Source organism: Zootoca vivipara, chromosome 5 (genome assembly GCF_965207765.1).
Source record: "Zootoca vivipara chromosome 5, rZooViv2.hap1.1, whole genome shotgun sequence".
Classification (NCBI taxonomy): domain Eukaryota; kingdom Metazoa; phylum Chordata; class Lepidosauria; order Squamata; family Lacertidae; genus Zootoca; species Zootoca vivipara.
In genome coordinates, this window is record NC_142588.1 from 83330207 (window position 1) to 83357573 (window position 27367).

Sequence of the window (27367 nt, forward strand, 5' to 3'; positions counted from 1 at the left end):
CTGCGTTCATAGAGTTTAGACAGCGCAGAGCTGGAAAAGCATAAAGGTGAGCAAAGGGTGCCTTGTTTTTGCTGCGTAACGCTCAGCCAATCAAATTGTTCAAGGAGGAGTTGATGGCCCTTGAAATTGCTTTCCGGTTGCTCCTTTGTCTTCTGGGTTTCTGGGGGTTTTCCTGTTGTTATTTTGTCTCCCCCATTAAAATTATGGACTGGTCATTTCTTCGTCAAAGGGCAAACGGGCAAATTTAGCAGGGGATCAAATACTTTTCCTCCTCACTGTACCTACCTGCTAAAGCAGGTGATCAGCAGCAGAGGCAAAACCACCCTCTGTCCCTCCCCGCCCCATTTTTATCCTGTCCTAGCCGAAGAGGTGGTCATGGCATCTCAATTTGTCGCCATAGAAATATTTTCAAACTCCGTGCAATCATTGTGATTTCCTTTGGAGGATGATAAAAGGAGAGGGAGGAAAAAAACATGACCATCAGAAAAGAGCCGGGAGTGAGTGAGTGGCGGCGCAGGGGGGGGGGGGAGAGAAATCTACCTATATTTTGAAATGACATTATTTCCATCAGCTCATGGAAAAGTGGAAAGGAACGACGGCGTTATTTGATTACTGGATGTAACAGGCTTCTTGCTTTTGCCTAGTTGAAAGGCGCCACGTTTGATACAGCCGCAGTACATCATGATTACGTTTTAATGGCTTATGATAAGTTTGCCACTCGGGAGGACAGTGTGCGCTCACATTTGGCATATTGATGTAGAGCTGCAAAACCGGAGAGCCTGTGCCAGTCACTGCAGACAATAAAAAAAGGCAAAGGACCCCTCGATGGTTAAGTCCAGTCAAAGGCGACTATGGGGTCGTGGCACTCATTTCGCTTTCAGGCCGAGGGAGCTGGCGTTTGTCCATGGACAGCTTTCTAGGTTATGTGGCCAGCATGACTAAACCGCTTCTGGTGCAACGGAACACTGTGACGAAAAGCAGAGCGCACAGAAACGGCGTTTACGTTCCCACCTATTTATCTACTTGCACTGGTGTGCTTTCAAACTGCTAGGTTGGCAGGAGCTGGGACCGAGCAACAAGAGCTCACTCCGCCGTGGGGATTCGAACCACCAACCTTCTGATCGGCAAGCCCAGGAGGCTCAGTCATTTAGACCACAGCGCCACCCACGTCCCAACTGTAGACAATATTGAGCAGCCTGCCTGGTAGTTTTTAGAATAACCTACATCTTGACATGCAGTTTCCCAGGCTTCTGGGAAGCTAACAAGGACATCATAGAATTTCAGAGTTGGAAGGGATTCTCGAGGGTAGTCTAGTCCAATCCCCTGCAATGCATGAAGAGCATTACAATACTGCTCCGTTTCTCTTGTATTTTCAGACACACTTCTGCCAATTTCACATTAAGCTTTTAGTAGGCAGGAGATGGGAAATCTCAGGCTTGGGGGGGTGGGGAGAGAGAAATGCTGCCCTCCAGACTTCTCTCCCTGGCTCCGGGGACCCTCAGCCACCATTCTCTCCTCAGACCACATCCCTCACTGGTGTTTTGGCCATTGCAAAACTGAATTTGCTCCCCCCCCCCTATTTTGCTTGGTTCCAAGATTGGGCACCTTGCCTGCCCTTGCTGAATAGAGGGGCAAAGATTCCACTGAGCACAATGGTGAGCCAAGGCAAGTTGTCTCCCCAACTGAAGGAGGAGCATTAGCAGGACACTTTTTGTGTTCATGCCAGATTAAATGTGGCAGCCATTTTGTGCTATATTCCAACGAGCCCGGCATGTCTAGAAATCAATCAGTGTTCACTAGCGGTTGAAAACAGCAGAATATATTAAGAAACAAGAGGATGGTACTAGATTAAAACAGAAAATTAAAAGCGCAATTGTATATAATTTGAGTTCTAAACAATTATTATTATTATTATTATTATTATTATTATTATTATTATTATTATTTTAAAAAAAGAGTATTCACCAGTGATCCATGCCACATAGCTTGTGGCTGCAGATTACATAAATTGTGTGTTTCCGGGGAAACATTTACTGGGACGGTGTCAAGGACTGGTGGACAGAAGACTGGAATGGTGGAGGAGGACAGTATATACAATGGTGGTTTGCAGGTCATGACTCTGAGACAGAAGCACAAAGCTGGAGATAATGGAAGGAGAGGAGGGGGTAGCAGCAGAGCCAGAACAGCTGGCTGACACGTTATCATTAGAAAGCATTCCAGACCCCGCTTCTCCTAGGACCAGGGCGGCAGTGAAAGTGGGAGAGCAGAAAGCGAAGGGCCTCATGTAGCCACCATATAAGGGGTGGAGCTGCTGACGACAGAGTAAAAGGGGAGATATTACTCGGAGCAATGCCATTATCCCAGAGACTGTATCCCACGTCTCTATGTGAATACTGAATACCTTGGTAAGAGCTTCTTGTATAGCTGTACCTTGGTTTTCAAACAGCTTAGTTCTCAAACGTTTTGGCTCCCAAATGCCACGAGTGTTCCAGTTTGTGAACTGTTTTTGGAAGCCGAACGTCCGACGGGGCTTCCGATTGGCTGCAGGAGCTTCCTGCAGCCAATCAGAAGCCACACTTTGGAAGTCGAACGGCCTTCCGGAAGGGATTCCATTCCAACAACCAAGGTACAACTGTATTTCCATTACTGGCAAGCTGCCATGAATGAGGGTGGGTGATCGGGTTCCCTGACATTCAAAGGGCTCCCTAGGAAGTGGCGGGGCTGAAGGTGGCACCTTGCCAAGCCCTGCCCTGCGGTGATGCAGCTATAGCCACATGGCTTCCCCATGCTGCTGAGACGCCACTCAATACTGGAAGCGAAATCAAGTGTGTGATCCCACTTCCCCTAGGATGATGCGTGACTACAGTGGTACCTCGGTTTATGAACACAATTGGTTCCGGAAGTCTGTTCATAAACAGAAGCGTTCATAAACTGAAGCGAACTTTCCCATTGAAAGTAATGGAAACCGAATTAATCCGTTCCAGATGGGTCCGTGGCGTTCGTAAACCGAAAATTCATAAACCGAGGTGTTTGTAAACCAAGGTTCCACTGTATATCTATCAATGGGGAGCTCTTCCCAGCAGCCTTTTCAGTCATCTCATTGGTCTTGTTTTAGCAACTCTCTAAGAGATCTTGCTGCTTTTTGAACCTGTTCCTGCAGCTGTCAAACAGCAAAATCTGAATTGTGGCCATTACAAGGCGACTTTGAACGGTCTACTTCCATGTCATGAAATGCTTCACTTCTTTCTCTTTCTTTCTTTCTTTCTTTCTTTCTTTCTTTCTTTCTTTCTTTCTTTCTTTCTTTCTTTCTTTCTTTTTTAGGGCAACCATAGGTTTTGGTTTTCTTTAAAGGACTTCCCTGCCCTGGCAGCTTTAAAACAGATATAAAATGTTTTTTTCCCTATGTTTTTAGCAGTTCTTATTTTTTATGTGTAGGCTGCCTTGAGTATCTGTAAGGGTAAAAAGATTAGTAATAATTATAACGATAATAATAAATAATAGGCCCAGATGCATGATGATGAAAAGACACACTTTTGTAGAAATTTTTGTTTTAATAAAAAAATATTTACAAAATTTGACAATCATCTTAAGAAAACTGCATGTTGGATTTGTTTTATACAAAATTCTAAATAAAAAGAAACATTACAAACGGGGTGCATATACTTGGGAGGGGGCTCGGTGACAGACCCCCCCTCTCAACATGTTGGAAGAATACATGAGGGGGGCATGCAGGCTTAGCTCCACCCTGTTGCACGCAGTGGCCACGCTCCAGCCGCCCACTCCACTGCCTTGAGAAGGCGCTCACGCACATTTGCACACAGGTGCCGGCCTCAAGTTCCTCCAGGCTGAGGGCAGAATCTGGCTCAATCAGGATTGCCCCTTGCATGGAAGTCAACGAGCCTACATCAGGACACACACAAAGCCCCTCTGATGGCACCTGAATGTGCAAGAGGGCGGGGGGTGAGACTGTGTGAGCCAATGGCCCTACACATGCACTTTCAATATGGAGGCTGGAGGCTGACTTAACACCCACACGCCCCCGACACAAGGCACAAAATTTACTATTTTTATTCATATATGACCGAGGGATAGAGAGGCTCACATATGGCTCCAGCACTATGCAACCTTACTTGGGAATAAACACTCATTGAGCATTCTGTTTTGTGTTTAATAACTGAGGGAAGCTTTTGACCTATCTAGTCATAAAACACCCCCCCCCCCCCCGTCGCCTCTCGTGATCCTGGAATTCTGAGAACACGGAGCAGTAATTGTAAAAGCAAACAGCTGTGTTTTTCTGGGATGCATGGCAGGGTCACCTGTAGCCCGTCAAATGAATATGAGAGGCCTTCAGGGAAAAACCAAAGTCCAATCGCCAGTTAAAGAAAAAGATAAAATGCAGGCAATGTGTTACTCATCTTCAATACCATTAACTCCTGTATTTGTATCTCACTCAAAAGCACCCTCTGGCTCAAAATGTATGTTGTTTTTCAACAGTATCTCCCTGAGAATGGTAAATGCCACAGGTGGTTGCCACCTTTTTAGAGATGCTGGGGCTTGCTGTGCATGTAACGCTAAACCACAGTTTAGTGCACTGATGGGGAAACTGTGGCCTTATGGATAATATCACACTCACAATTCCCATCAGCCCTGTCTGTCAGTGGTCTGCGATGATGGGAGTTGTGGTTTGACAGCATCCAGAGGACCTCAAGTTCCTCCTGCTGCAGTTTAGTGCCATGCAGACAATCCTCAAGACGACTTAGCAAAGCCTTTCTCCTCCTGAATGGCCAGGAGAACTCATGCAGTTTCTCTTTTCACTTTTAAAAGAATTTGGGATTAATGCGGGCATAGAGAATGCGCAGTCCAACCCCCAGATTGGAATGCAACAACACAAAGGAGGCCACGTGCTCCCTATTTCCTGGCGTATCGCTATGTGAAAACCAGGAAACCGTGGTTCAAATCAAACTCTGGCTAGTCCCAATGAGCCAGCTTCATAAACCATGGTTTGAAGTTGACTTACTATCGAACTGTTCCAAGTGTTTGGTTTAAACGTGGATTCCTGGTTCATATGCAAGCTAAGCCACAAGTCTTTAAAAATGTCACTCTTCCCCCGCCACTGCGAAAAAACACAAGATTACTCACTTCTGCATCACATACTGGATACACCTTCCAGTTGAGATTTACCAGCTGTTTTTTTAAACTAGGCCCTGTTTTTGTGCAATTAGCGTCAACCTCATCAGTCAGAATGCTCATCTACATCGGAACTGGTTTCTGTGCAGCTCAAATGCTGTTAAAGGCAACCTTATCTCCAGTGTTCAGGCTTGACTGAATTGAAGTGGTCTGTGCATGTGAATACTTCTATGTTATTTATTTGCTTAATTGTTTTTTTAAAAAAAATATTAACACGGGCTTAAGGTTTTTTTATAAAAAAAAATCAGGGTACCAAGGCAGAGTAGCCTGGTTTTAAAGAGAAATATTCAACAAGTGGGCAACAGTTTGCAGCCTGCGATGTGGGTCATTTCCCCAATCTTGTGTATAATCAGAGAGCATAAATTTTGCTCTCTTGCAGACTTTATCAATAAGATGATTGGTAAGAGGTGAACAGCAAATATGGGTATGTCACATGGTGTAGCCCTTCTGGGACTGTTCCTCTTCAGACAGCGTAAAACAGACCCCATATTTTAATGCCTCACCTCCCAAACATTCATGTGCAATGTTGACATGTCAAGTAGTTTAGCCTTCCAGTCTTATCTCTCCCCCCGAACTCCAGTATGAAGTGGTCCAGTCCTGGGAGGGCTCTTCCACGTGACAGTTCTCAATATGTATCTCCGCTCCTCCTGCTTGTGGAAGGTTTGCAGTGGAAATATCCTGGCCAGAGGCAACCGACTGTTTATCCAACTCCTGAACGTTCCCATTGCCAAAGGCCACCACCTCACTCCACCCAACGCAACCTGCTACACAAGAGGGACAACCGTCATCTGGTGGTGCAGGAAGAACCTCACGCCTTGCTCCGTGTGGTTTCCCAGCATGCAGGAGCAATGAACTGTATGTAGTGGTTCTGCAGGCTATATCGTTCTCAGGGGACAGGGCTAGTACAGCCCTATCCTCTTCCAAAGTGAAACTGGATACACTTTCTTACAAGTTCCATATACATGGCATGGCAGCCATTAGCACCCGGTCTTTCTTTACAGACATTGACAGATAGATGAGGTTTGTTTTATTTCTTGGCAACTTCAGGCTCTCGCTGGCAGTTAATCTGCCAATAGGATTGCACGGGGGCTCCATTTCTGCATGCAGAAAACTGGAGAGTCAGTGTTGTCTTTGTGCAGTTCAAAGCCAGGTCGTTTTCTTGTCCGATTCAGTCTGTCTCCCCCGCCCCCTTTTTTTTAAGAGACCAGGAAGGCTCCAAAGAAACTTGCTTCTTTATCCATGTCCACGAGCGTCATATCACTGATAGAGACAAAAATCCGATCGTTTCTCTTTAGCTGGAACACTCCCCCTTGGTAGATAGAGTAAAGTCCGTATTCTGCCCTTTTCGCCCAACAGCTAGTTCTTGCGCTTTTCATCAGCAGAATCGGGTCTGGGTAAGTATCAACGCGCTTGGAAATGTACTGAACCATTTGCCTGGCATTCCTGACGCTGTCCGAATCAGGGTCGGAACGGCGTTCGACATCCTCCTCTTCACGGAACCGGAAATACGTTTGGGAGTAAATGTAGTAGTAGCCTGCTTGCAGTATAATCAGCTCCCCGTCCAACAAGCCTACATTGTGGAGGAAAGAATGAGGCCTGCTGGCTGTCTGCCACGTGCCGATTTTGACTCCAAAACGGCTTCTGCTCGAGGAATCTGCAGCGGGTTGGTAAAGAAGGAAAACGTGTATTTTAGGTGTGTAAAAAATAAAAAATCTAGAGCAAATTCCAGACCTTTCAAGTACAAAATAAACAGCTAACAGTAATAATGATAGCGATGATAAATTAATTGCAAATGTGTACTTTTGCAAGTTCTGGACAACTTTTTATTTCAATCTTGTCTCTTTGCTCACCCTAATGCTTCTAAAGACATACAGCTCACCATTCATTTTGATGGTGTATGTTGTTGCTTATTGCTGCTGCAATATACAAGTGGGACTAGAGATGTGAAGGCCCGGGAAAACCCCGGGAAAAAAACAGGTTTTTTCCAATTTTTTCCTGAAGCCTTTTTTGTTTTTTTTCCGAAAAATTGGAAAAATTGAAGAAATAAAAAATGGAATGTTTTATTTTAACATGATGAATAAAATATTTTAAGATAAGGGGTGCAAATATTTTATAAATCATTTTTTAAAAAATACGTATGGTATCAGATTATTCTAATTTCTGTGAGGACAAGCAAGTCCTAGGTTACAAACTGAACTCTCCAATGCAAGAACAAGGTACATTTCTTCCTTTAGGAGGTGCTGTTGTCACCGGAAAAGAAAAAGGTTTCAGTTTTGTTTTTGCATGTGTGTGGTATGCATTGGATCTGTTCCTCTTCACTAGGCCTCAAAGCACTGGAAGATCATTACAGCTCAGAAAATGATTCTGATTAAATTTCATTCCCATTCACTGAAACTTAGTCCCACTTCCTTCTTTTTATGAGAATGTTTTTTTAAAAAAATACTGTGAAGAGGAAATATGAATAATTGTTACTTCTGGATTTTTAAAAAATGTTTTGTTGAGGTTTTTTTTGTTCCACATAAGCTAGTAAACAGTTCAGGAGATTGTTGCTCCATTTGTTACAAATACAAATAAATATTATTTTAAAAGTAAATTCTGTAATAATTGTTTGGATACACTATATTTTTAATATGCTAGTTGTGATAATATTATGCCCATTAAAATTATCCATAGTTATATTTTATGTTTCTAAAGTAACAGAATGACTTTCAATCTGGAAAAGAAAAAAGAAGTGCTAATATAGCATTTCCCCCCCCAAATTTCCTGAAAATTCCAGTTTTTCCGAAAAAAAACTGGAGTTTTTTCCTCGAGCTTCAAAATTTCCGGAAATTTTACATCTCTAAGTGGGACCTGCAGCTACGTGTTGCGATGTACAGTGAGCTCTTGTTCTGTGTTCCAGCCAGCCCTTTCCCAGGATATTCCATTTCATCCCCCACCAAGACACACAGCACTCTGTAGCCACCGAACATGCTTCGCATCGGGCTGTTTTTTCTCCCCAAGACTTTCCCACCACTTATGTTTTCTTTCTGAAAATCTGCTCCTGTAAATCCTGGGGAGTTTCTCCAAGCTTGCCAACGATGCCCCTTTTCTTGTGTGTGGATGATGCCCATTTTAACTACAAAGGGATCAACCAATCAGAAAATTCTGAGTTCAACCTTAAGAACATATAGGACTGGTGTGGGAATCTCTGTTGCTGAACGACAGTTCAGCTCAGCCCCAGCAAGCGATAGCCAATGACAGCGGATGAAGGGAGCTGTAGTTGCTGAATATCTGGAGAGCCAAAGATTCTCCCCACACCAGATAGAGGTTATCTGTTCTGCTCAGAGAGCCCTCAAGAGTGGCTTATGTTTTGCTTTTGTGTTTTTATGAATTGCACGTGTTTCTGTATAAATGCGTCACATTGTAATGCATTTTTAATTATGTTTCAGCTACGGTGCAAGTCACTTGGAGACCTCTTGTGTAACCATAATAATAGCAGCAATAATAATATATAAATACGATTAAGCAAAATAAAAAAATGTCATTTAAAACAATAGCCACTTAATATTTAACACAGCGGCAGAATCGCACATTAAAAGCAACATCCAAATGCTTTTCTTTTATTACCTAATTTAGCAGATGCATAAGCTGATTGTCGTAAAAAAAATAGAAGCATACTCTTGCCGGAATAACATAGCGACTTACTCTGTGTGCTCCAAACACTTTTCCCAATTCGGCTTCCAGTCAAGTGAGCTGCCGTTCTGGGGACGACACTCTGACTCGCCGTAGAATCTACAGTAGAAGCATCGCCTTGGATGAAAGAGGAAGAAAGGTCAGGATTTTAATCTTGAATTACTATCGCAACCACAGCATTGCTGCAGGCGAGACAGGATTTGCATATGGCCTGTGGTCCTCATTCTCCCTTTGCAGCTTGCAGCTGAAACACCTGGTGTCATACGGCATGCCTGGTGTCGTATGGCGCCAGGGGAGCAGCAGGTGGCGAGCCCTACCCAGATCGGACGCAGCCCTCTGGACAAAAGCAGCCAATGGGGAAAGATTTATGCCTCAGGTCTTGGACAACAGCTAATAGTCAAAGGCAGATGGTGCTTGGGCTAGAAGATAGATGGCTCTTGTGGTTCCACCTGAAGCAGTTTCACATGTCAGGTACATTGGTGCTCCAGACTTTATGTTCATTTAGCCCAGTGCTGGCTACTCTTGACTGGCAGCAGTTCTTCAAGAGCTTTAGCAGGTCTTTCCCATCGGCTATGGCCTGATGGAGGAAAACTGGAACGGGGTCAGAGGAAGGCAATGAAACATCCGTCAGCCAAATGGAAAACAAACCCAGGTAGGAGGAGAAGGATGAATGAACTGGTCATGAATGGCCTGGAGAACATGTCAAGAGGACATGGCAGCTCTCTTCAAATACCTTGAAGGCTGTTGCATTGGAGGAGTCAAATACCTGGGTCTTTTCCACCCCAGAGGTCAGGACTAGATCTAACAGGCTCAAGTTATAGATTTTCAGCTGAGCATTCCTGCTACTGAATGGCAAGTGAATGGACCAGTTGGGCTTTGCAGGCAGAGAGATAGACAGCTATCTGTTGAGGGTGTCTTAGTCCTGGCTTCCTTGCGTTAGAACAGGCAACTGGATTAGACGGTGCAGGCCCCTTCCAACATTATGGGTTGTATCCAACTAAGCACAGACTCATTGAAATGGATGGACCTAAATTAGTCACGTCTGTCATCGTCAGTGGGTCTCCTCTGACTTGGATACAACTCTGCGTATACCACCCTGGGCCACCAACCTCTCTCGCTACAGATGAAACGTAACAAGTGAATAGAAAGAGAGCCCGTCTATTTGATGCTGACACGAAACCCCACAAGTACACAGCAAAAAATATAAATTTTGCCACCACCCCTCCTCTCCCCCCCCAACTTCTTCCTGACCTTATAACTGTATTCAGTACTAATGTCTCATAGCAAATAGAACTGATCTGTAGAAAAGACTCTAAGACTTGAACAAAGGGATAAGGCATGTACTTTTATATACCTGAAGGAGCGTCTCCACCCCCATCATTCAGCCCAAACACTGAGGTCCAGCTCTGAGGGCCTTCTGACGGTTCCCTCACTGCGAGAAGCGAGGTTACAGGGAACCAGGCAGAGGGCCTTCTTCGTAGTGGCACCCGCCCTGTGGAACGCCCTCCCTTCAGATGTCAAGGAAACAAACAGCTATCTGACTTTTAGAAGACATCTGAAGGCAGCCCTCTTTAGGGAAGTTTTTAATGTTTGATGTTTTATCACAGGCATGTCCAACAGGTAGATCATGATCTACCAGTAGATCACTGGACGTCTGCGGTAGATCACTGGTAGATCATTGGCTCCCTCCAAAGAAGCTGAACGACTGTGGCTCCCCTAAAAAAAGCTCAACATTTTACCTCCTCCCTGAAAAAAACTCAACAACTTTGACCCGAACCCCCTCAAAATGGGCCCTCCTCCTTCCTAAAAAAGCTCAACAACTTTGACCTGAATCCCAAAAAAGGGGGTAGATCACTGCCAGTTTTTAACTCTGTGAGTAGATCGCAGTCTCTGTTTTATCATGTTTTTAATATTCTGTTGGGGCTGCCCAGAGTGGCTGAGGAAGCCCAGCCAGATGGGTGGGGTATAAATAATTTGTTGTTGGTGGTTTACAACAACAAACAACAACAAGAAAATGTTTAATAATAGTAGTAGCTACACAACTGAACCTCCAACACACCTTTTGCATTCGAAGTAGAGAGCTATGGTGCTTCCCCAATGACATTCTTTGCCTTTTCTACTGATGCACTTCCCCCCCCCCACATACACACGACTTGTCTTCCACCACAATCTACACATTCAAGTTTCCAGTGGATTTAGCCATCAGGCATCTGCAACACCAGCATATTTACTGCTCATATCCACCCCCGTTCTCCAGCCCAATACGGTGAGTAAATATGTTGCCTGCATCAATACCTTGGACCGAGGAGCTTGCCACTTCCGCTTGGTTCCTGGCCATCATCTGCAAGTGCAAATACAATCAGTTAGCTTTCCCCCAGCCTGGTAAATTAGCGGAGGGGCAAGGTGGAATTCCATTCTGTAAGGTGATTGTGAGTCACCAGTGAGCCTTTTGGGGAACTAGGATTCTTGTCAATAATGCTGGGCACGGTGGGCATTGTTCATTTAAGAAATGCATTTGCTTAAAATTATTTCTTAACTGCCCTTCGTCAAAAGATTCCAAGATACGAACACAAAGCTATGAGCAAAACTATTTGCACAACGTACAAATGCAACAAATAACATCGTAAGTGATGTTAACTGTGCTGTCATTATGACTTTTCAACTGTGCGTCTTTTCGATGCCTTTGTGAACCTGTCTATAAAGTCCCTTTCTACAGCAGCCTTTCTCACGCTTCGGTCCCCAGGTACTGTTGGACTACAACTGCCATCCTTCCTAGTCAGCAGGTATTGTGGGAATTGGTAGTCTGACAACATCTGGGGACTCGAGGCTGCTCTACAGGAGAGTAGAGACCTTTTAAAGCAAGACTAGACGTTCCGGTTTACTTAAGCAGAATCAGTATGCCTTAGACGTAAAAGAGACACCTGTGGATCTGCTCTGGCTTTGCGCACTGTCTGTGACATCATGCTCGAGGCTGCAATCCTATACACACTTACTTGGGAGTAAATCTCAACTCAATGGTGTGGGCTTCAGAGTAGACATATACAGGTATAGGATAGGAATGGTAGAACCATTTCATACATTAAGTGGAGGCAAAACCAGTTTTGCCATAGAAAGTATGCCCCACAGACATAGCCCGTTATGGCAGCATGGGAAATTTACCTGTATAAAACACACAGTGTTTCCAAGTTTTTGTTGCATTTATTACTACAGTGGAACCTCGGTTTATGAACACCTCGGTTTACGAATTTTCGGTTTACGAACGCCACGGACCCATCTGGAATGGATTAATCCACTTTCCATTACTTTCAATGGGAAAGTTCGCTTCAGTTTATGAACGCTTCAGTTTATGAACATACTTCCGGAACCAATTACACCCATGCTTCGGGTTAAGTACGCTTCGGTTTGAGTATTTTCAGATTAAGTACTCCGCGGACCTGTCTGGAACGGATTAATCCGCTTTCCATTACTTTCAATGGGAAAGTTTGCTTCAGTTTATGAACGCTTCAGTTTAAGTACTCTGTGGACCGTCTGGAACAGATTAATCCACTTTCCATTACTTTCAATGGGAAAGTTCGCGTCAGTTTATGAACGCTTCAGTTTATGAACAGACTTCTGGAACCAATTGTGTTCATAAACCGAGGTACCACTGTATTGCTATTTATTATATCAGCCCCTGCTCTTTGGCCTCTAATAATTACTTATGGCCTGCTAACATAGCAAGTAATAATATTTATTTCCTTGCTATGAAAAAGATTCACTCTGTTCGATTCCTGTGCATCATCAAGCTGTTGTTGAAGGCGTAGGAACACAGGGCAGCTGTTCTTTTCCTGGTCAGTTGGCAACCCTGTCAAACGCTATTTGTTCCACCTGTACTTCCTCAACCTGGCGCCACCCCCCTCCAAGGTTTTGGACTACGGTTGCTATCATCTGTGGCTGTTGGCCATGCTAGGTGGGACTTGTAGTCTGGACAATTTAGAGGGCACCTGGTTGGGGGAAGAGTGCCTTAGATCTAAGTACACCCTTCAGATGTTTAAGGTACTCAACCTACAAAAACTGCAAGCCCTAAGATTCTTGTAGCAAAGTTCTTTTTCTGATTTCACTTGACACAGATATTACAGACGTACCTTTTTTATTAACCGTAAGAGCTGCAACTTGACCTGCCAGCAGGGGTCGCCCTCTTCGTTGTAATTGGTATCATCCAAGTCTTCCAGGGAAAAGTTTTCTCTGGTAAGGCAAGCATAGCCGTTCTTGGAGTAAGAATCTCGAAGCTGTGTTTGGGAAAAGAAGAAAAAAGGAAGTGTAAGACAATTGGGCAAAACTCCAGAGAGGTCGGGAGATGTGCAATATTTCAGTTAAGTGAACATCAGAAATTTCTTCTGGAGGGAGGGAGGGAGGTAGCAAAGCCCTTTCTGTTCTCCTTTCTGTTTGCCATTTAGCTGGTTTGGCAGACATTTTTAAGCACAAAGCAGTAAGTAGCGATCCTCAACAATCCAGAAAAATGACTAGGTTTGTCTCGACAGAAGTACTGTGAGGGGGAGAGCTTTATTTGCCATTTGTCCAGATTCAGCTTTAAAGAGCAGGTTTCCTTGGGGATAGTGGTGTGGCAAAATAAAATTAATAATAGTAAATAATAATAATAATAATAATAATAATAATAATAATAAATTATACCCCGCCCTCTGGGCAGCTTCCAACACATTTTTAAAATAAAAAAACAAGTAATAAAATACCAAATATTAAAAACTTCGCTATAAGGGGTTGCCTTCGGGGGTCTTCTAAAAGTTGTGTAGTTGTTCATCTTCTTGGTATCTGAAGAGGGTGGGTGCCACTACAGAGAAGGCCCTCTGCCTGGTTCCCTGCAACTTGGCTTCTTGCAATGAGGGAACCGCCAGAAGGCCTTCGGAGCTGGACCCTCAAGTGTCTGGGCTGAACGATGCAGGTGGAGACACTCCTTCAGGTCTACATAAAAGCGGGGAGACTCTGACACAGAGCTTTAAAGCGTGAACCCCGAACGTAGACAGTGTGGTGCAAAAGCAAAGTGTGGATCTACTCGCTTCCTTCACTGCGCAAAGCTTCAAGTCCGGTGGATTCCAGCGATCAATTTCTCCAAATTATGACAATATTTGTTTATGTTGTCATAAAATGAATTAAAAAAAAGGGGGGGAAAGTGGTGTGAGTGAGCCCCAACTCTTGAATTGCTCAAAATACAAGAGACAGAAAACAGCTCAGCACAGGAGTAGAACAAACCATCAGTCCTGATATAGACTGTTCATATATTCAGTTATGATGTGTATGGAATCTTCTTAGGACAATCAATTCAACAAACTCAATGACGCTTACTCCTGAGTAGACATGTGTAAGATTGCACTGCTGAGCACCTACTGCAGTTCGCATCCAATGAGATTCCTCCCCATCCTCACCATGGAGGGCAAATGCACCCGCATCTGATGAGCAAAACCAGTATAAATGATGCACAGCAACAGTGTGGAATAAATTGTGCAAATTTGTTCAATAATATATGCACGTCACTGGATTTTTTAAAGACTAGATCCCCCACTGTGTTCCCCTTAGGAATCCATGCTCGATTCTACCGCGTGGCTCATTAGAAGAAGGAGTTTGGATTTAATATCCCGCTTTATCACCACCCAAAGGAGTCTCAAAGCGGCTAACATTCTCCTTTCCCTTCCTCCCCCACAACAAACACTCTGTGAGGTGGGTGGGGCTGAGAGACTTCAAAGTATGACTAGCCCAAGGTCACCCAGCAGCTGCATGTGGAGGAGCGGAGACGCGAACCTGGTTCCCCAGATTATGAGTCTACCGCTCTTAACCACTACAATACACTGGCCTCAGGATTAGGATTCCCCACCCCTTTTTTCCAATCAAGGATTTCATAGATGTGGAGGACTTGTAAACAGAGGTTGGTGGCACCTCAGAGCTATGCATCCTTGTGCTGAGAGGCAGCCAAGGAGAGCCCCGCCGGCTGCACCTCAGGGGATCAAACACAGCTGGATGTAAACACAACTGTGCCACAGATGACCTGGCTTGGCTGCAGGTACAGTCTGAAGAGGCGGACTAGGTCCCAGGCGATAGGGTGCGTTGGAGGAGGAGAGCCAAGCAGAGGCGGCAGCAAAAAGGGAGAGGAAGGTTTAGGAGGAATGTGACCACAAGATTGAAGCCAGTAAGGGAGCTGAGAAGAGGCAGGTTGGAAGACTCTGAGTGGAGCAACTGTGGTTGGAAGGGAAAGAGTGTACAAACCTTTGGATGGCGACTAAAACAGCAATAAAGTCTCGTGGAAGAGGCTAATGTATAAATAAAGAACTGTCTCCCCAAGTTGCCTCTGTAAACTTAAGCCAACAAGGGGGTCTATTAGGTGGGTTTCAGGAACTATTGACAAGGGCAGCGGCTCCCAAACTTTTTGTGTTGTGGAGCACTTTTCAGGAGAGAAATCAGTCATGCTTTCGTCACCCTTATACCAAAGGCACATATTTATTTATTTTTCTTTCCAACGACTTTGTGGAGCAGAGTTTGGGAACCACTGGACAAGGGGGCAAGATGTAAAAATGATCTGTGCAAAAGTTCAGCACTGAAAGGAAGATTCTCAAATCTGCAAAAAAAACAAAACCCGTTGCTCTTGGCAGATGTCGGAAGGTGGTGTGAAGAACTGGAGTGAAACCCAGATTCAAATCACCGGAGGCGCACACCATTGTGAAGAAACGAAGAGGGGGCCCTGTAACTGGATCAGGCCGAAGATCCACCCGATTATGTGTACTCTTGTGACTAACCAAATGCCCCAGGGAATCCCAAATGAAATGAAAGTATGTTTGCAAAACACTGGAAATTCTGGAACTCAAAGAAAACCAAAAGCAGACACATTAAAAATAAATACAATGAACATTTTATTAATCGGAGCAGAGAAAGGAGGGGAGAACCACCAAACAATAAAAAATAAAAACCTTCCACCCACCCTGAAAACAGTATTAAGCAGTACTATGGACTTTAATATTGGACCTTTGGGAGACTGGATGAAGGAGGGCTTATCCAGCGTTGGAAGAAAGTTGATGTCTTCCTGGCAGCAGCTCGCTCTTCATTCCACCTGTCGCTGTGTCCTTCATTCGTTGGCCACTATCTAAAAGTGAAACAAGGTGGAGCATTTAGCAAGCCCTTCTGCCAGTCGCATCTGCTTGCTCCCTCCCTCCCTCTTCATCAAACATAAGGCCAAACTATCCCCTAGAAGTTAACCTACCCAAGCAATCAGTGTGGGAAGCTTGCCAGCCACCGGAAGTAGATTCTTCTTCCTTTGGCATGATTTGGAACCTCTTGAGGACCTGTCAATTCACAGGGAGAAGGGAAACAAAGCCTTCTTCAGGTTATAAACCGGGAATGGGGAGCCTGTGGCCTTCTATATGTTGTTGTAGTACTACAACTCCCATCAGCTGTGGGAAGATGGGAGTTGCAGTCCACTAACACTGGGAATACCACAGGTTCCCCCGTCCCTGCTATAAATACTGCCATCACACCACGTCATGGCTCTTTTCTTTGCCCTGTGCAACCCCTTCTGGGTTCCCACCAATAGATACGTACCCATTCATGCATTCAGTGGACGCCGCCGCCCTCTGCTTTCCTTTTTCAGAGAATTGGACCTTTTTTTGCATTCCTTTCCAGCAAAACTCTGCAGCAGTTTGCATCTCTCTCTCTTTTTGTGTCTCAAATCTCAGGGTCGTGGGTTTGAGCCTCACATTGGACGAAAGATTCCTGCCTTGCAAGGGGGTTGGACAAAACGACCCTTGAGGCCCCTTCCAACTCTACACTTCTGTATGGAGAATTCTGCACAAGTTTTGAAGGCATTCAGGAAGAGCTCTGTGCAAGCTTTGAAGCACAGCTCAGGTCTTTGGAGGTACCTTAAAAACCACAGGGTGGCCAAACAAACAAACAAACAAACAAAAACCCTCACGGTCAACCAGTTGAAGCTCTGTCCAAGCTTAAACTTCTTTCTCTGTCATGGAACTAAGCCAGAAATAGCAGCCAAGCCCATTTCCTTTCTAGCCCAGTTTGTTATGACTTGGCTTCACCCCAGGGCGGACTGGGTGGGGGAATTTTCAGCGTCATTTTCTGCCGGTGGGTAGTTTCTCACAAACTGTGAGCCAGAAAGTTGCATGAATGCTGGGCAAGGAAAAATACAGAGCTGTGAAGAAAAAATCAGCACACAGGCCAGCTCGCTCCTCCTGACCCATCAAAACCATTCTACCCCTGGGGCATCTCTGCATTCCTCAGCTTAAGGTAAAAGCCAGAGGAACCTGGAGGGGGGAAAAAGAAGGAAAAGCAGAGAAAACAGGATGTCTCCAATGAGAAGAGCATGCCTCGCACTCTTCCTTTGGTCCAGGTAATAAAGATATCTCCACATTCCAAACCCTTCCACCATCAGGCACAAAAACTTGCATGGGTTAAGGTCCTTTGCTTCTCCTGCTGCTTCCAAATCCCAAGACTGGTATCAAATACGACGAGATCCGTGATTTCGTTCAAGGAATGTGATCTACACACACACACACACACACACACACACTAAAATCATTTGTGGCTGGCTTCCCTTTTCATTTTCTTGCAGCATCCAAAAAATCAAGTGCTTATTTGTTTTCTTCGCAACCCCATTGGGAGCGAAACTTGAAATCTCAAAATCCACATTCGGTAAAAAATGCCTCTACGACCAGCCAAAATGTTCCAGAAGCTGCATGCAGAGTTTTCGTGTTCTCCAGAACGCAATTGTCCAGAAGGAACCAACTTGGTTACTCATCCACGATTTTCCTCTTGGGAGGTGGGACCCAAAAGAGAAACCTCAGAAGAACCAATCCACTCAGCAGATTCACACGGCTGCATTTTCACCCTTCCGCACAGCAAACAAGGTGCGGAAAGCATTTTCATACGTTAGACCAGAGTTTCCCTTCCATGTAATGCCTTCACCGAGAGCCCTGCAAAGGGGCCGCAAGGAGGAAGCTGCTACCGGTGTCAAGAGACATTTTCTTTGTTCCCCCTTCCTGCAGGAAACCCCCTTTGAACAAGGCTCTTAGAACCCCTCAACCTTCGAGGATGTGGCCCAGAGCTATGACGTGGCACTTGATCAACCGCAGAAAGCAGCCAAATTCAGTGGGTTGCGGGAAGGCAGAGGGAAGCGTTTCCATAGAATGGCGGTGCACTTTGATTGGCGGCCCTGCGCTTCCACTGCGAGAGCCTCCATAATCAACTGTGAAGCCTAGCGCCAAGCTTAGAAACTCGGATATATATAAGCTAATCGGTGAAAATCGTTGTCGTCATTAAATTTCATTTCTCTGCCGCTTTATATTTTAAAGGGGGAAAACTCAAAGCGGCTTACAACACACTGAAACGACCCAGTGACAATAAATTTCCATGGATTAGCCGGCAAGCCATTGCACAGAGTAGCATCTTTTGTGGAGAGCAGTCGCCAAACCCGGCACCAAGACACCTTCACTTGGTTGCAATTGGACCCACGCCAGTCGCAAAACGCGCCTGGGGAATTTCGAACACTGCTCTCTGTGTGTGGCCCTCAGGACTCTTCCAGACCCCTTTTCTCCCCAGTGCTGCTCCACAGCCTCCTTTTGAGTACCTAGAATGTGCCCTGGAACTGTGGAGATGCCTCTTTGCTTGCCTAGATGGAGAAACAAGATTTGTGGGTATGTAGAAACCTCTGGGCTCCTCTGTAGCTCCAGTGTGACCAGCCAAGACAGAGAAACTTATTTCACCCACTTCCCCCTTGCCCAGCCACCACTTGGAAAGCGGCCAATGACATCATGCAGCCTTCAGAGTGAAGAAAAAGTTCCCCCGTTCTCCCGCCTAGCAATTCTCTTTCCCCCGAAACTCCCGCAACATGCTGTCGAAAGTCCGACATTCTGTAGCTATGCTGTGTCTCAAGAGTTTTCGCTTTCAGAGCGGTTTTTCAGCCCACATGGATGACTCTTGCAATTAGCCAGAATGCTCTGCATGGGAGAGCTTCATTCTCGGCAACAACTGGAGCTTTATTTAAGGTTATGGTGTGTGGGTGGCTGGGTGGCCGAGCCGGCAGATTCATATGACTCCAGGAAAAAGCATCTAGCCAGGAAAACCACAACAGATCTTCTGCCTGGATGGTTTTGGAATTTTATTTTATTTTTTAAAAACTATCCAAAATTTTTTCCCATTGTCTAGATTAAGTTTTTTATGAACAATGCAATAACTATCCACACCCCCTCCCCCCAAAAATGAAAACTGATAGAAAAGGAAAACAAGCAAGAGGAATTGGAAGAGGGAACAGTGGGAAGAGCAAGTTAAAGTCAAATAATAATAATAATAATAATAATAATAATAATAATAATAATAATAATAATTTATTATTTATACCCTGCCCATCTGGCGGGGTTTCCCCAGCCACTCTGGGCGGCTTCCAACAGAAAAATAAAACACAACAATCTATTATAAACATTAAAAGCCTCCCTGAACAGGGCTGCCTTCAGATGTCTTCTAAAAGTCTGGTAGTTGTTTTCCTTTTTGACATCTGTTAGGAGGGCGTTCCACAGGGCAGGAGCCACCACCGAGAAGGCCCTCTGCCTAGTTCCCTGCAACTTGGCTTCTCGCAACGAGGGAACTGCCAGAAGGCCCTTGGTGCTGGACCTCAGTGTCCGGGCAGAATGATGGAAGTGGAGACGCTCCTTCAGGTATACTGGACCGAGGCCATTTAGGGCTTTAAAGGTCAGCACCAACACTTGCAGCTTGGTCTATCACTAACAGTTTCCTTTCTTCTATTCAAGGCTATCTGCTCCTTAGCTATCAAGTCCTCTTACCATGCTGCATCTGAAACACTGCATGAGTGTTCAGGAACCAATCCTGGCACTTGTCCTGGACTTCCTCCTCCCACCAATTGCACAATCTGGCACAATGAGTTTGTTTTCTTGTGAAACAGCAAGATTGCAGGATTGCACCATAAATTGCCGGAAAATTTACAAAGAAGCAGGTAAGAGTTTACAGCGAGACAACACCTGGGCCTTGCGGTTTCCAGAACAATTATGTAGTCAGGTTTAGCTTCTGCTAAAAGCAGACAATACTAGCAACATGTCTGGGTAAATAGGTGCACAAGGAAGTCGCTTTGAAAAAAAGATGAGCAGTGACCTAGAAAAGGGACAACAGTACAAGACTTTTAGACCAATTGTGTGTGTTGCATTCAAGCACAAGGAATTGGCTCTATGCTGTTAGTATTGCTCCTCCAAGCACAATTCCACCACTTCCTCCCTTACCCCACCCCCAGTACAGATGTGGAAAATCTCCAGATGGTGCCAAACCACAGCTCCCATCATCCTTGGCCATGCTTGCTGGGGTTGATGGGAACTGTAGTTCAGGAACATCTGGAAAGCCAAAGGTTCAAGATGTTGGGAGTACAACTCCTATCAGTCTTGTGCAGGCTGGATTTGATTTTAATCAAATCGATTTAAATCACTAGTCAGTAAGACTTGATTAAAATCATTTTTTTAACAGAAAGACTCATTCTTGCTGGTATAATCTTAATACAGTATTTACAACCCCGATGAAGGTTTCATTTTTGGAATAATAAATTTTCAGAGTAGTTTTTACAGTTATATCAAAAATTACTGATTTGGTTATACTATTAGAAATTTATTGTCAGATAATTATGAAATTATTGTGAGGTTTAATAAGTTAATTGTTTATATTTGGACAACTTTTCTGCTGTACTTTATTGGAAAGAGAAACAATTTAAACAATTTATTTAACTAAAACAGTAACAATATATATGTATCCATGTTTGTTAACTGATGTGGTTAAGCTAAAACCTTAGATTGAGTTTTAGTACACATGAAAAACTTAAATCCTTATTTCTTGATTAATAGCCTTTGGATTATAATGTAACTTAAATAGAAAACTACCTTTCTTAAGAAAGCTTTTCCCTCCAAAGGCATTTTATTTTAAAAATCAAATTTAAATTTTAAAAAAATCTGATTTAAATTTTTTTAAAATCTGATTTTTTTATTTTTGTAAAAAAAAAAACCATTTATTTTTATCCACCCTGGTCTCATGGCTAATAGTCAAGGAGATGGGAGTTGTAGTATAGCAGCACACCTGGAGGGCACCGCGTTGGCCAACCCTGGTGTAAGAGAAAAGCCTGTCTGCAGGCTTGTATTAAGAGCCCTGGCAGGAAGCTGTATAAAAGACCACATGGGGAATAGATTGTGCAATCAAGGTTCAGCAGAGACCTGCAGGGAGTCTGCACCACCAGTTTAATACGCTATACCAGTGGTTCCCAATTGGTGGTCTACCAGAGTTAGCTAAATTTTCAAAAGTACGCAGTCCATGTTCTTGGCTCTTGGAAAAATAGGGGGTCTGCAGTACTTAGCTAATTGGGAACCACTGAGCGACACAATTAAAAGCACAATTCTCTGCCAGTTTTACCCTGAAACTGCTCTTCTGTACCAACACTATAGACCAGGGGTAGGCAACCTATGGACTGCAAGAATATCAAACCTATCCATTCTGAAGGAAATCAGCCCTGAGTGCTCACTGGAAGGACAGATCGTGAAGCTGAGGCTCCAATACTTTGGCCACCTCATGAGAAGAGAAGAATCCTTGGAAAAGACCCTGATGTTGGGAAAGATTGAGGGCACTAGAAGGGGACGACAGAGGACGAGATGGTTGGACAGTGTTCTCGAAGCTACAAACATGAGTTTGACCAAACTGCGGGAGGCAGTGGAAGACAGGAGTGCCTGGCGTGCTATGGTCCATGGGATTACGAAGAGTCGGACACGACTAAACGACTAAACAACAACAAGGCAACCTAAGGCCCTGGGGACCGGATGCAGCCCATTCGCCTTCTCAATCCGGCCTGCGGACGGTCTGGGAATCAGCGTGTTTTTACATGAGTAGAATGTGTCCTTTTTATTTAAAATGCATCTCTGGGTTATTTGTGAGGCATAGAATTCGTTCATCCCCCTCCCCCCAAATATATAGTCTGGCCCACCACATGGTCCCACGGCTGAAAAAGGTTGCTGACCTCTGCTGTAGACTAACTAAAGGGTTGCGTTTTTGAACATTCAGAAGGAACACTACAAGTTCTCAAGATGCCAGGTCTCACTGTAAAACTCTCAGTAAAAATTAAAGAGGCAAAAAATTAAAGAGGCAATGTTTCATGCTACTAAGGCATGCTACCCAAAGACCTCCTTGAAGCGATGTGTGACTTCAGTTTGACAAATCTGTCCTCTTTTCTAAAGTGAGGTTTAAGGAGGACTCTGGGGAATTTCTTCTTAAGTGCATTGTTTTTTTACTCTGGGCTGTTTGCTCTTATGCACTTTCCTGGAGTAGGGGGTCTTCCCCACCTTTCCCAAAGGATGTCAAACAGACAAGACTTAAAAACAAACCAACAAAAACTCTCTCTAGGCTAATAACTCTATTGTTTGGAAGACTTCCTGGTTCCTTTAAATGCATTCTCCCCTCCTTTGCAGTATAAGTGACAGCTGCCCAAACAATGGGAATGGGAAAATCCAGGATTGTATTTGTGATCGCACAGCCATGTGTCCCCACCCCTCAAAAATGAAAGTAGAACCAAAGACTTTTTTCCAATTCAGGAAAACATCTTATTTCATGCGGAAAAACTTATTTTTTTTAAAAAAAAAAGTTTTGTGGTTTTGTTTTGTTTTTAACCCTTCTTCCAGTGAAAATAGAAAGTTTCTGCTGCTATTATGCCCATATTGCAGAATGGAGTGGGGTTCGGGCTCAGTGTATATTGCTTTTAACACCCCTGCAGTGTGGTCCAATGTTAGAAGTAAACATGAGCGTGAGAGAACTTCCTCAGCAGTCCTGCAACGCAGTCCAGTATTTCTGAGCCTATACTGTATTGCAAAGCAGGGATTCGAAGATGGAAGTATATAACAACAACCCTTCAGTGCAACCCATTGTTATGTCCAGTTTTCTGTTGTTGGTGTTTGCTTGTTTAAGGAAAACGCAGGTGACATTACAAAGTTGCACTTCCTTTCCCACCTTTGTGAGTCCCCCTATTCTCCCCACCACCCAAGCAGAAAAGCAGCTGGAAATGTATTTGGACCATGGAGATATCCCTTCTGCAGAGCCTCAGATGCAATATTGGCACCCTTTTCCCACAGGGCTACATTTCCCTACAAAGACACACACTCAGAAAACCCATTAGTAATCCAAGCCACATGGTTATTACACAAAGCTTAATAATGCTAGTCTGCAGGTTTATAATGACCCATACACTCTTGCCTCTTTCTGCCAGGCATTTGTTTGCACCACCACCAAGTACATCCCAGTTTTGCATCTAAAGCCCAATGTAACAAGATTGTGGCTGGAGACTCCCTTCCCAGCTCAAATTTGGTTGCATGCCGACAGAATAGCAGTCCTCTGACTTGCATGCAGTTCCGCTCCCCCTAGCAAAGCATGGACAGGAACGATCCAAGTCACTTTGAGCAGTGTGTGTCAATCTGACTTTCTTAAGTCTATGGTAGAGAGAGATGTTAATTCTGAGTGGGAAATGCAGGCCCCAGGTATATAAAAAGTGCAAGACCAGTCAAGATAAATAAAGCAGTAAGGCGCACCCCTCCTCTGCAAGCCCTCCAGGAATAGCTCGCGATTTGCCCATGTGAGCAAAACACTTGTGTGCCCAAACAAGAAATCGTAATAAAGCTATGCCCCAACGCTAGTCAGAGAGAGAGAGCATTTATCACATTGGTAACTTGGGACTTGATCCTAGTTGCTCAGGGCTGACAAACCCTGGTTTGTCTCATTTGTCTTCACAACAACCCTGTCAGGTAGGCCAGGTTGAAATTCCCAAAGGCTTCCACCCTCCCTAGACAGCAGGGTAATTGATCAGGGATGATGGGAGTTGTAGTTTATCAGGTGCTTTAGGAAAACAGTAAAGATGTATCTGAATGCCTCTTCCTAATAAGAAGGGCACTTCTGTTCATGGAAGTGGAGAGAACAGAGAAAAACGCAAGTGGAGGTGTGAATGGCCCTCTTTGGGGTCACAAGAGGTTGTTCGGCCTTCTGTACCAATGAGAACTCTTGTGTATGAAGAGCACAGGTGTGGAAATCAAAGGTCTTCTATAGTCTCCTGCCCGTGCCAATGCAGGAAATCCAGATATTTATTTGTTCCTAAATAACCCTTCTGGACTGTACACAACTGCACAGACCAAGATTACGCTTAAGTCTCTGTGAGTATTATCAGAATCCACCTTTGCTCAGGAGTCCTGATGGCTGGGCTGGATTTGCATGAGCAGACAGAGGTTCTTTCACTATATATGGAAAGGTAACTTGGTGGGATGTTGCTACAACTGCAACACGAGCTTGTACTACTCAGGCGTACAGTATTACGAATGAGAGATGCTTGGCAATTTTATTTGTTTTTATTACAACCACTAAGAGAGATTTTTATTGCATTGTTTTTTATGTAACAAAAATGACACACACACACACAAACATGCAAAATCTTCTCCAGTTCAGAATGTAAGAAACCACGCAGCCTTATTTTTGGAATGTGCTATCAATCTGGGAAGATCCTCAGTTATTTCTTGCTTAATGTTTGCTGTTATTTGTGTTTGTATGTTTGTTGAAAAATTACTTTCTAAGAAAAAAACAAAGAAAAATACCACTGTTGTCCCCCACCCAGTTCTAAAACTCTCTTTTTGTGATGGATGTTTTTTGTTTTCTTAAGGAAAGGGGAGGAGTCAAACTTCCAAGGATCTTGCCACCAAAGTTGGTTGTAGGTACTGTTACAACTGGGCTATTTGATAAGGAATGCACAAAGCAGGCTGCCATTCCATGCAGGATCTCAGAAAAACTGCTCATCAAAACAACTTGTAATTTCCAGAGCCAAATGAAGAAAGAGGAGTTTTCCTTAGAACTGGCTGGCATACAGAGGTTATCCTGCAAACAGAACCCTTTATCTCCTTTGGAAAGATAAACCGAGATACCAAGGGGAATTAAGCAATCAAAGACTTCTATTTTCCAATGAGCCTTTTGTTTACGCCAGCTCAAAAAAATTATGACCACGTTTTTCTTCTCTTTTTTAACAGAAGGAAGCAAAACAAAAACAGGGGGACTTGTTGGTCACAGCTTGAAACGCCAGTTGAGTTTAGCCACTGCATTTGAAAACAAAAGCACTGTAGGTTTGGGAAAGAGCTTCGAAAGGGGGGGGGGAGATGAGCCCTTTCTGTTTTAAGAGAGGGTTATGGAGCCATTTAAGGATCTCTCTCACACATCAAACCATTTGCCCCTTGCAGTGTTTGAAAGCACATTTTCAACAACAGCAAGAACTTGGGGAGGTAAGGAACATTTGTGCTGTACCCAGGGGTGAGGAAGTTGTAGCCCTATTCCTAGCCATTGGCCACATTGGCTAGGACAATAGGTCCCCCTTTGTAAAGCATGAATAGCCAGCTGTTCTTCACCTCTCCAGCTTCAGCTACAGCCAGCTTAACCAATGGTGAGGGATGATGGGAGGGCTGGAGTGCCAAAACATCTGGTTCGCCATTGATGGTTTAAGGTAGAAGAGCCCCTCTTTTTCCTTTTTCACTTGGCCATCTGGGGGGTCATCCATTCCGGCAAGAACAAAGACTACAGCTGTCGGACCCCCTTCCCCAAAAGTGAGCAATGGTCCCCCCCCCTTTGGCATTTTGTCAGGGGAGTTTTCACAACAGGCAGAATCGAAATGCAAAAAAACTTTTCCTGCAGCTCCAAAGTGGCCGGCTGCCAGGGCTATGGGAGGGAGCTGCATGTCTGGAATGCGCACAACCCACACAATGAAAAGAAGACCCTCTGCCGGGAGTGGGCAAAGTTTGACCTATTTGCTAGACTACAATTCCCATCATCCTTTGACCATGGGCCAGTATAGAGGATTGCTGGGGGTTGGAGTCAAACAACATCTGGAAGGCCACAGGTCCCCCACCCACCCCCGCTCCAGATGTTGCCCAAATCCCTGGCCATTTGCCAAGCTGGGTGGGGTTGGAGGGAGGCCCAGCGAGAGCGCCACATATACTTCCTAATTTGGTGGCGGTGGGGGGGGGGGAATTTTTGTAATATATCTCGCATTCAAATCCTTTGCCTCGTTTCCTCGGAAGCAAGTCCCGTTGTGGCCAATGCAACTTGCTCGCAAGGAACTTACTCGCAGAGCACTGGGATCCCGATCCTGCCGGAAGCATTATAGCCTCAATGCAGCAGGATTACTGGAGAGTTAAATTGCATCGGGTTGCAGACGTGCAATTTCCGTTTCCTAGGAAATAAGCGCGCGCGCGCTCAGGGGTGCAAAACGAGCACGCCGCCGCCCCATGCACTTTTACTTGCAAGTAAGCCCCACCAAAATCAGTGGCACTTACTTTAAGGCAAATAGGCTTAACCTCTGCCAAACTTTTGTTTTCAGGTAAATGGAACCCGTTGCCTGCTAAACGTCCCCCGTTTTTCTTTGTGCGGCAAGGAAACAAACGGTTAAATGAGTTTGAAGAAACCAAAACAAACCCGCAATTGAAGCATTTTCCCCGTTTTTATTATCCTCTTCCTTCCTAGTTTTACTTCAAAGTAACCCTGGTGAGAGGATAGCTGGGATCCCTCGAATTAACCACGCCTCTCCGCCTAATGGCAGAACTTTCCTTTTGCTTTACGAACAAAGGAACTAAGAAAAAAGGCAGGCAAGTTTGGGCGCGGGAGCGATCCGGCGCTTAATCCTGATAAACAAGCCCGACCTGTTGCAACTCGCGTGGGAGCGTAAAGGCAACGCTGCAAAATGAAGAAGGAAAAAACCATGAATATTTTTTTTTTTTGCATGCACTCCCAGGGAGCTATGCCCCAGTGAACTCAACGGGGTTTACTCCCGAGGAGACCTCTGCAATATTTCTAAATATACCCATAGGCTTGCACTGCGAGGAAGCTGCAAGGGTCCGCCCTCCTGCGGCCGAGGAAAAGAACCCCCAACACGGATTCCCCACGCGCGAATTTTCCACTGACCTGTTGCAGCTCGTTTGAGAAATAGAGGAAAGTAATAGCCACGCATATGGACTGCAGGAGCAGCGAGAAGATGAGCACCAGGCCGCAGGTCTGGCCCATGCTGGGGCCGCTGGAAGCCAGCATGATGCTCGCTAGAGACAAAGGGGAGCGCGCGGAGCCCCACTCATCTGCTTGCGTGTCTCTCTCGGTGGGGCGGGCTGGGGGCAGAGGCAGACAAGGCGGCGGCTGTGCTGGGCAGCCTCCCCTACTTCTCTCTTTAAATGAAGGTGGAGCCACTTCCCGCAGTTCAAACACTTTTATGACTCCTCCTCCTGCTGCTGCTGTTCCTTCCGCCTCCCAGGCCACAGGAGCCTTTAAGGACTTTTTAAAGAAACGAGAGAGGAGGAAGAAACAGAAAGCTGCGGGCAGCAAGGCTAAGCCGGATTTATCGCTAACGCTCCGGAACGAGCTGCTGCGCTTTTTTGTGTTTTGCAAATCTTTGCACACCCCTTTTGCAAAAGCAGTTCGTCTC

The 27367-nt window shown here is 44.8% G+C and overlaps 1 protein-coding gene and 1 long non-coding RNA gene across 2 annotated transcripts; both read right to left on the minus strand.

Annotated features, from left to right (window-relative positions):
- Positions 1 to 3531: 3531 nt before the first annotated feature.
- Positions 3532 to 27123, minus strand: TNFSF10 (TNF superfamily member 10). Its single transcript, XM_035133102.3, has 5 exons — positions 26857 to 27123; positions 12984 to 13127; positions 11155 to 11200; positions 8872 to 8976; positions 3532 to 6841 (listed from the first exon to the last, which is right to left on the minus strand). Exons 1-5 carry the CDS (start codon positions 26977 to 26979, stop codon positions 6384 to 6386), a joined length of 876 nt encoding a protein of 291 aa, XP_034988993.1. The 5' UTR covers positions 26980 to 27123; the 3' UTR covers positions 3532 to 6383.
- Positions 15930 to 16574, minus strand: LOC148685759 (uncharacterized). The gene is made up of 3 exons (XR_015950048.1): positions 16441 to 16574; positions 16103 to 16184; positions 15930 to 15985 (listed from the first exon to the last, which is right to left on the minus strand). It is a non-coding gene; the product is annotated as an uncharacterized LOC148685759 (long non-coding RNA).
- Positions 27124 to 27367: the final 244 nt, after the last annotated feature.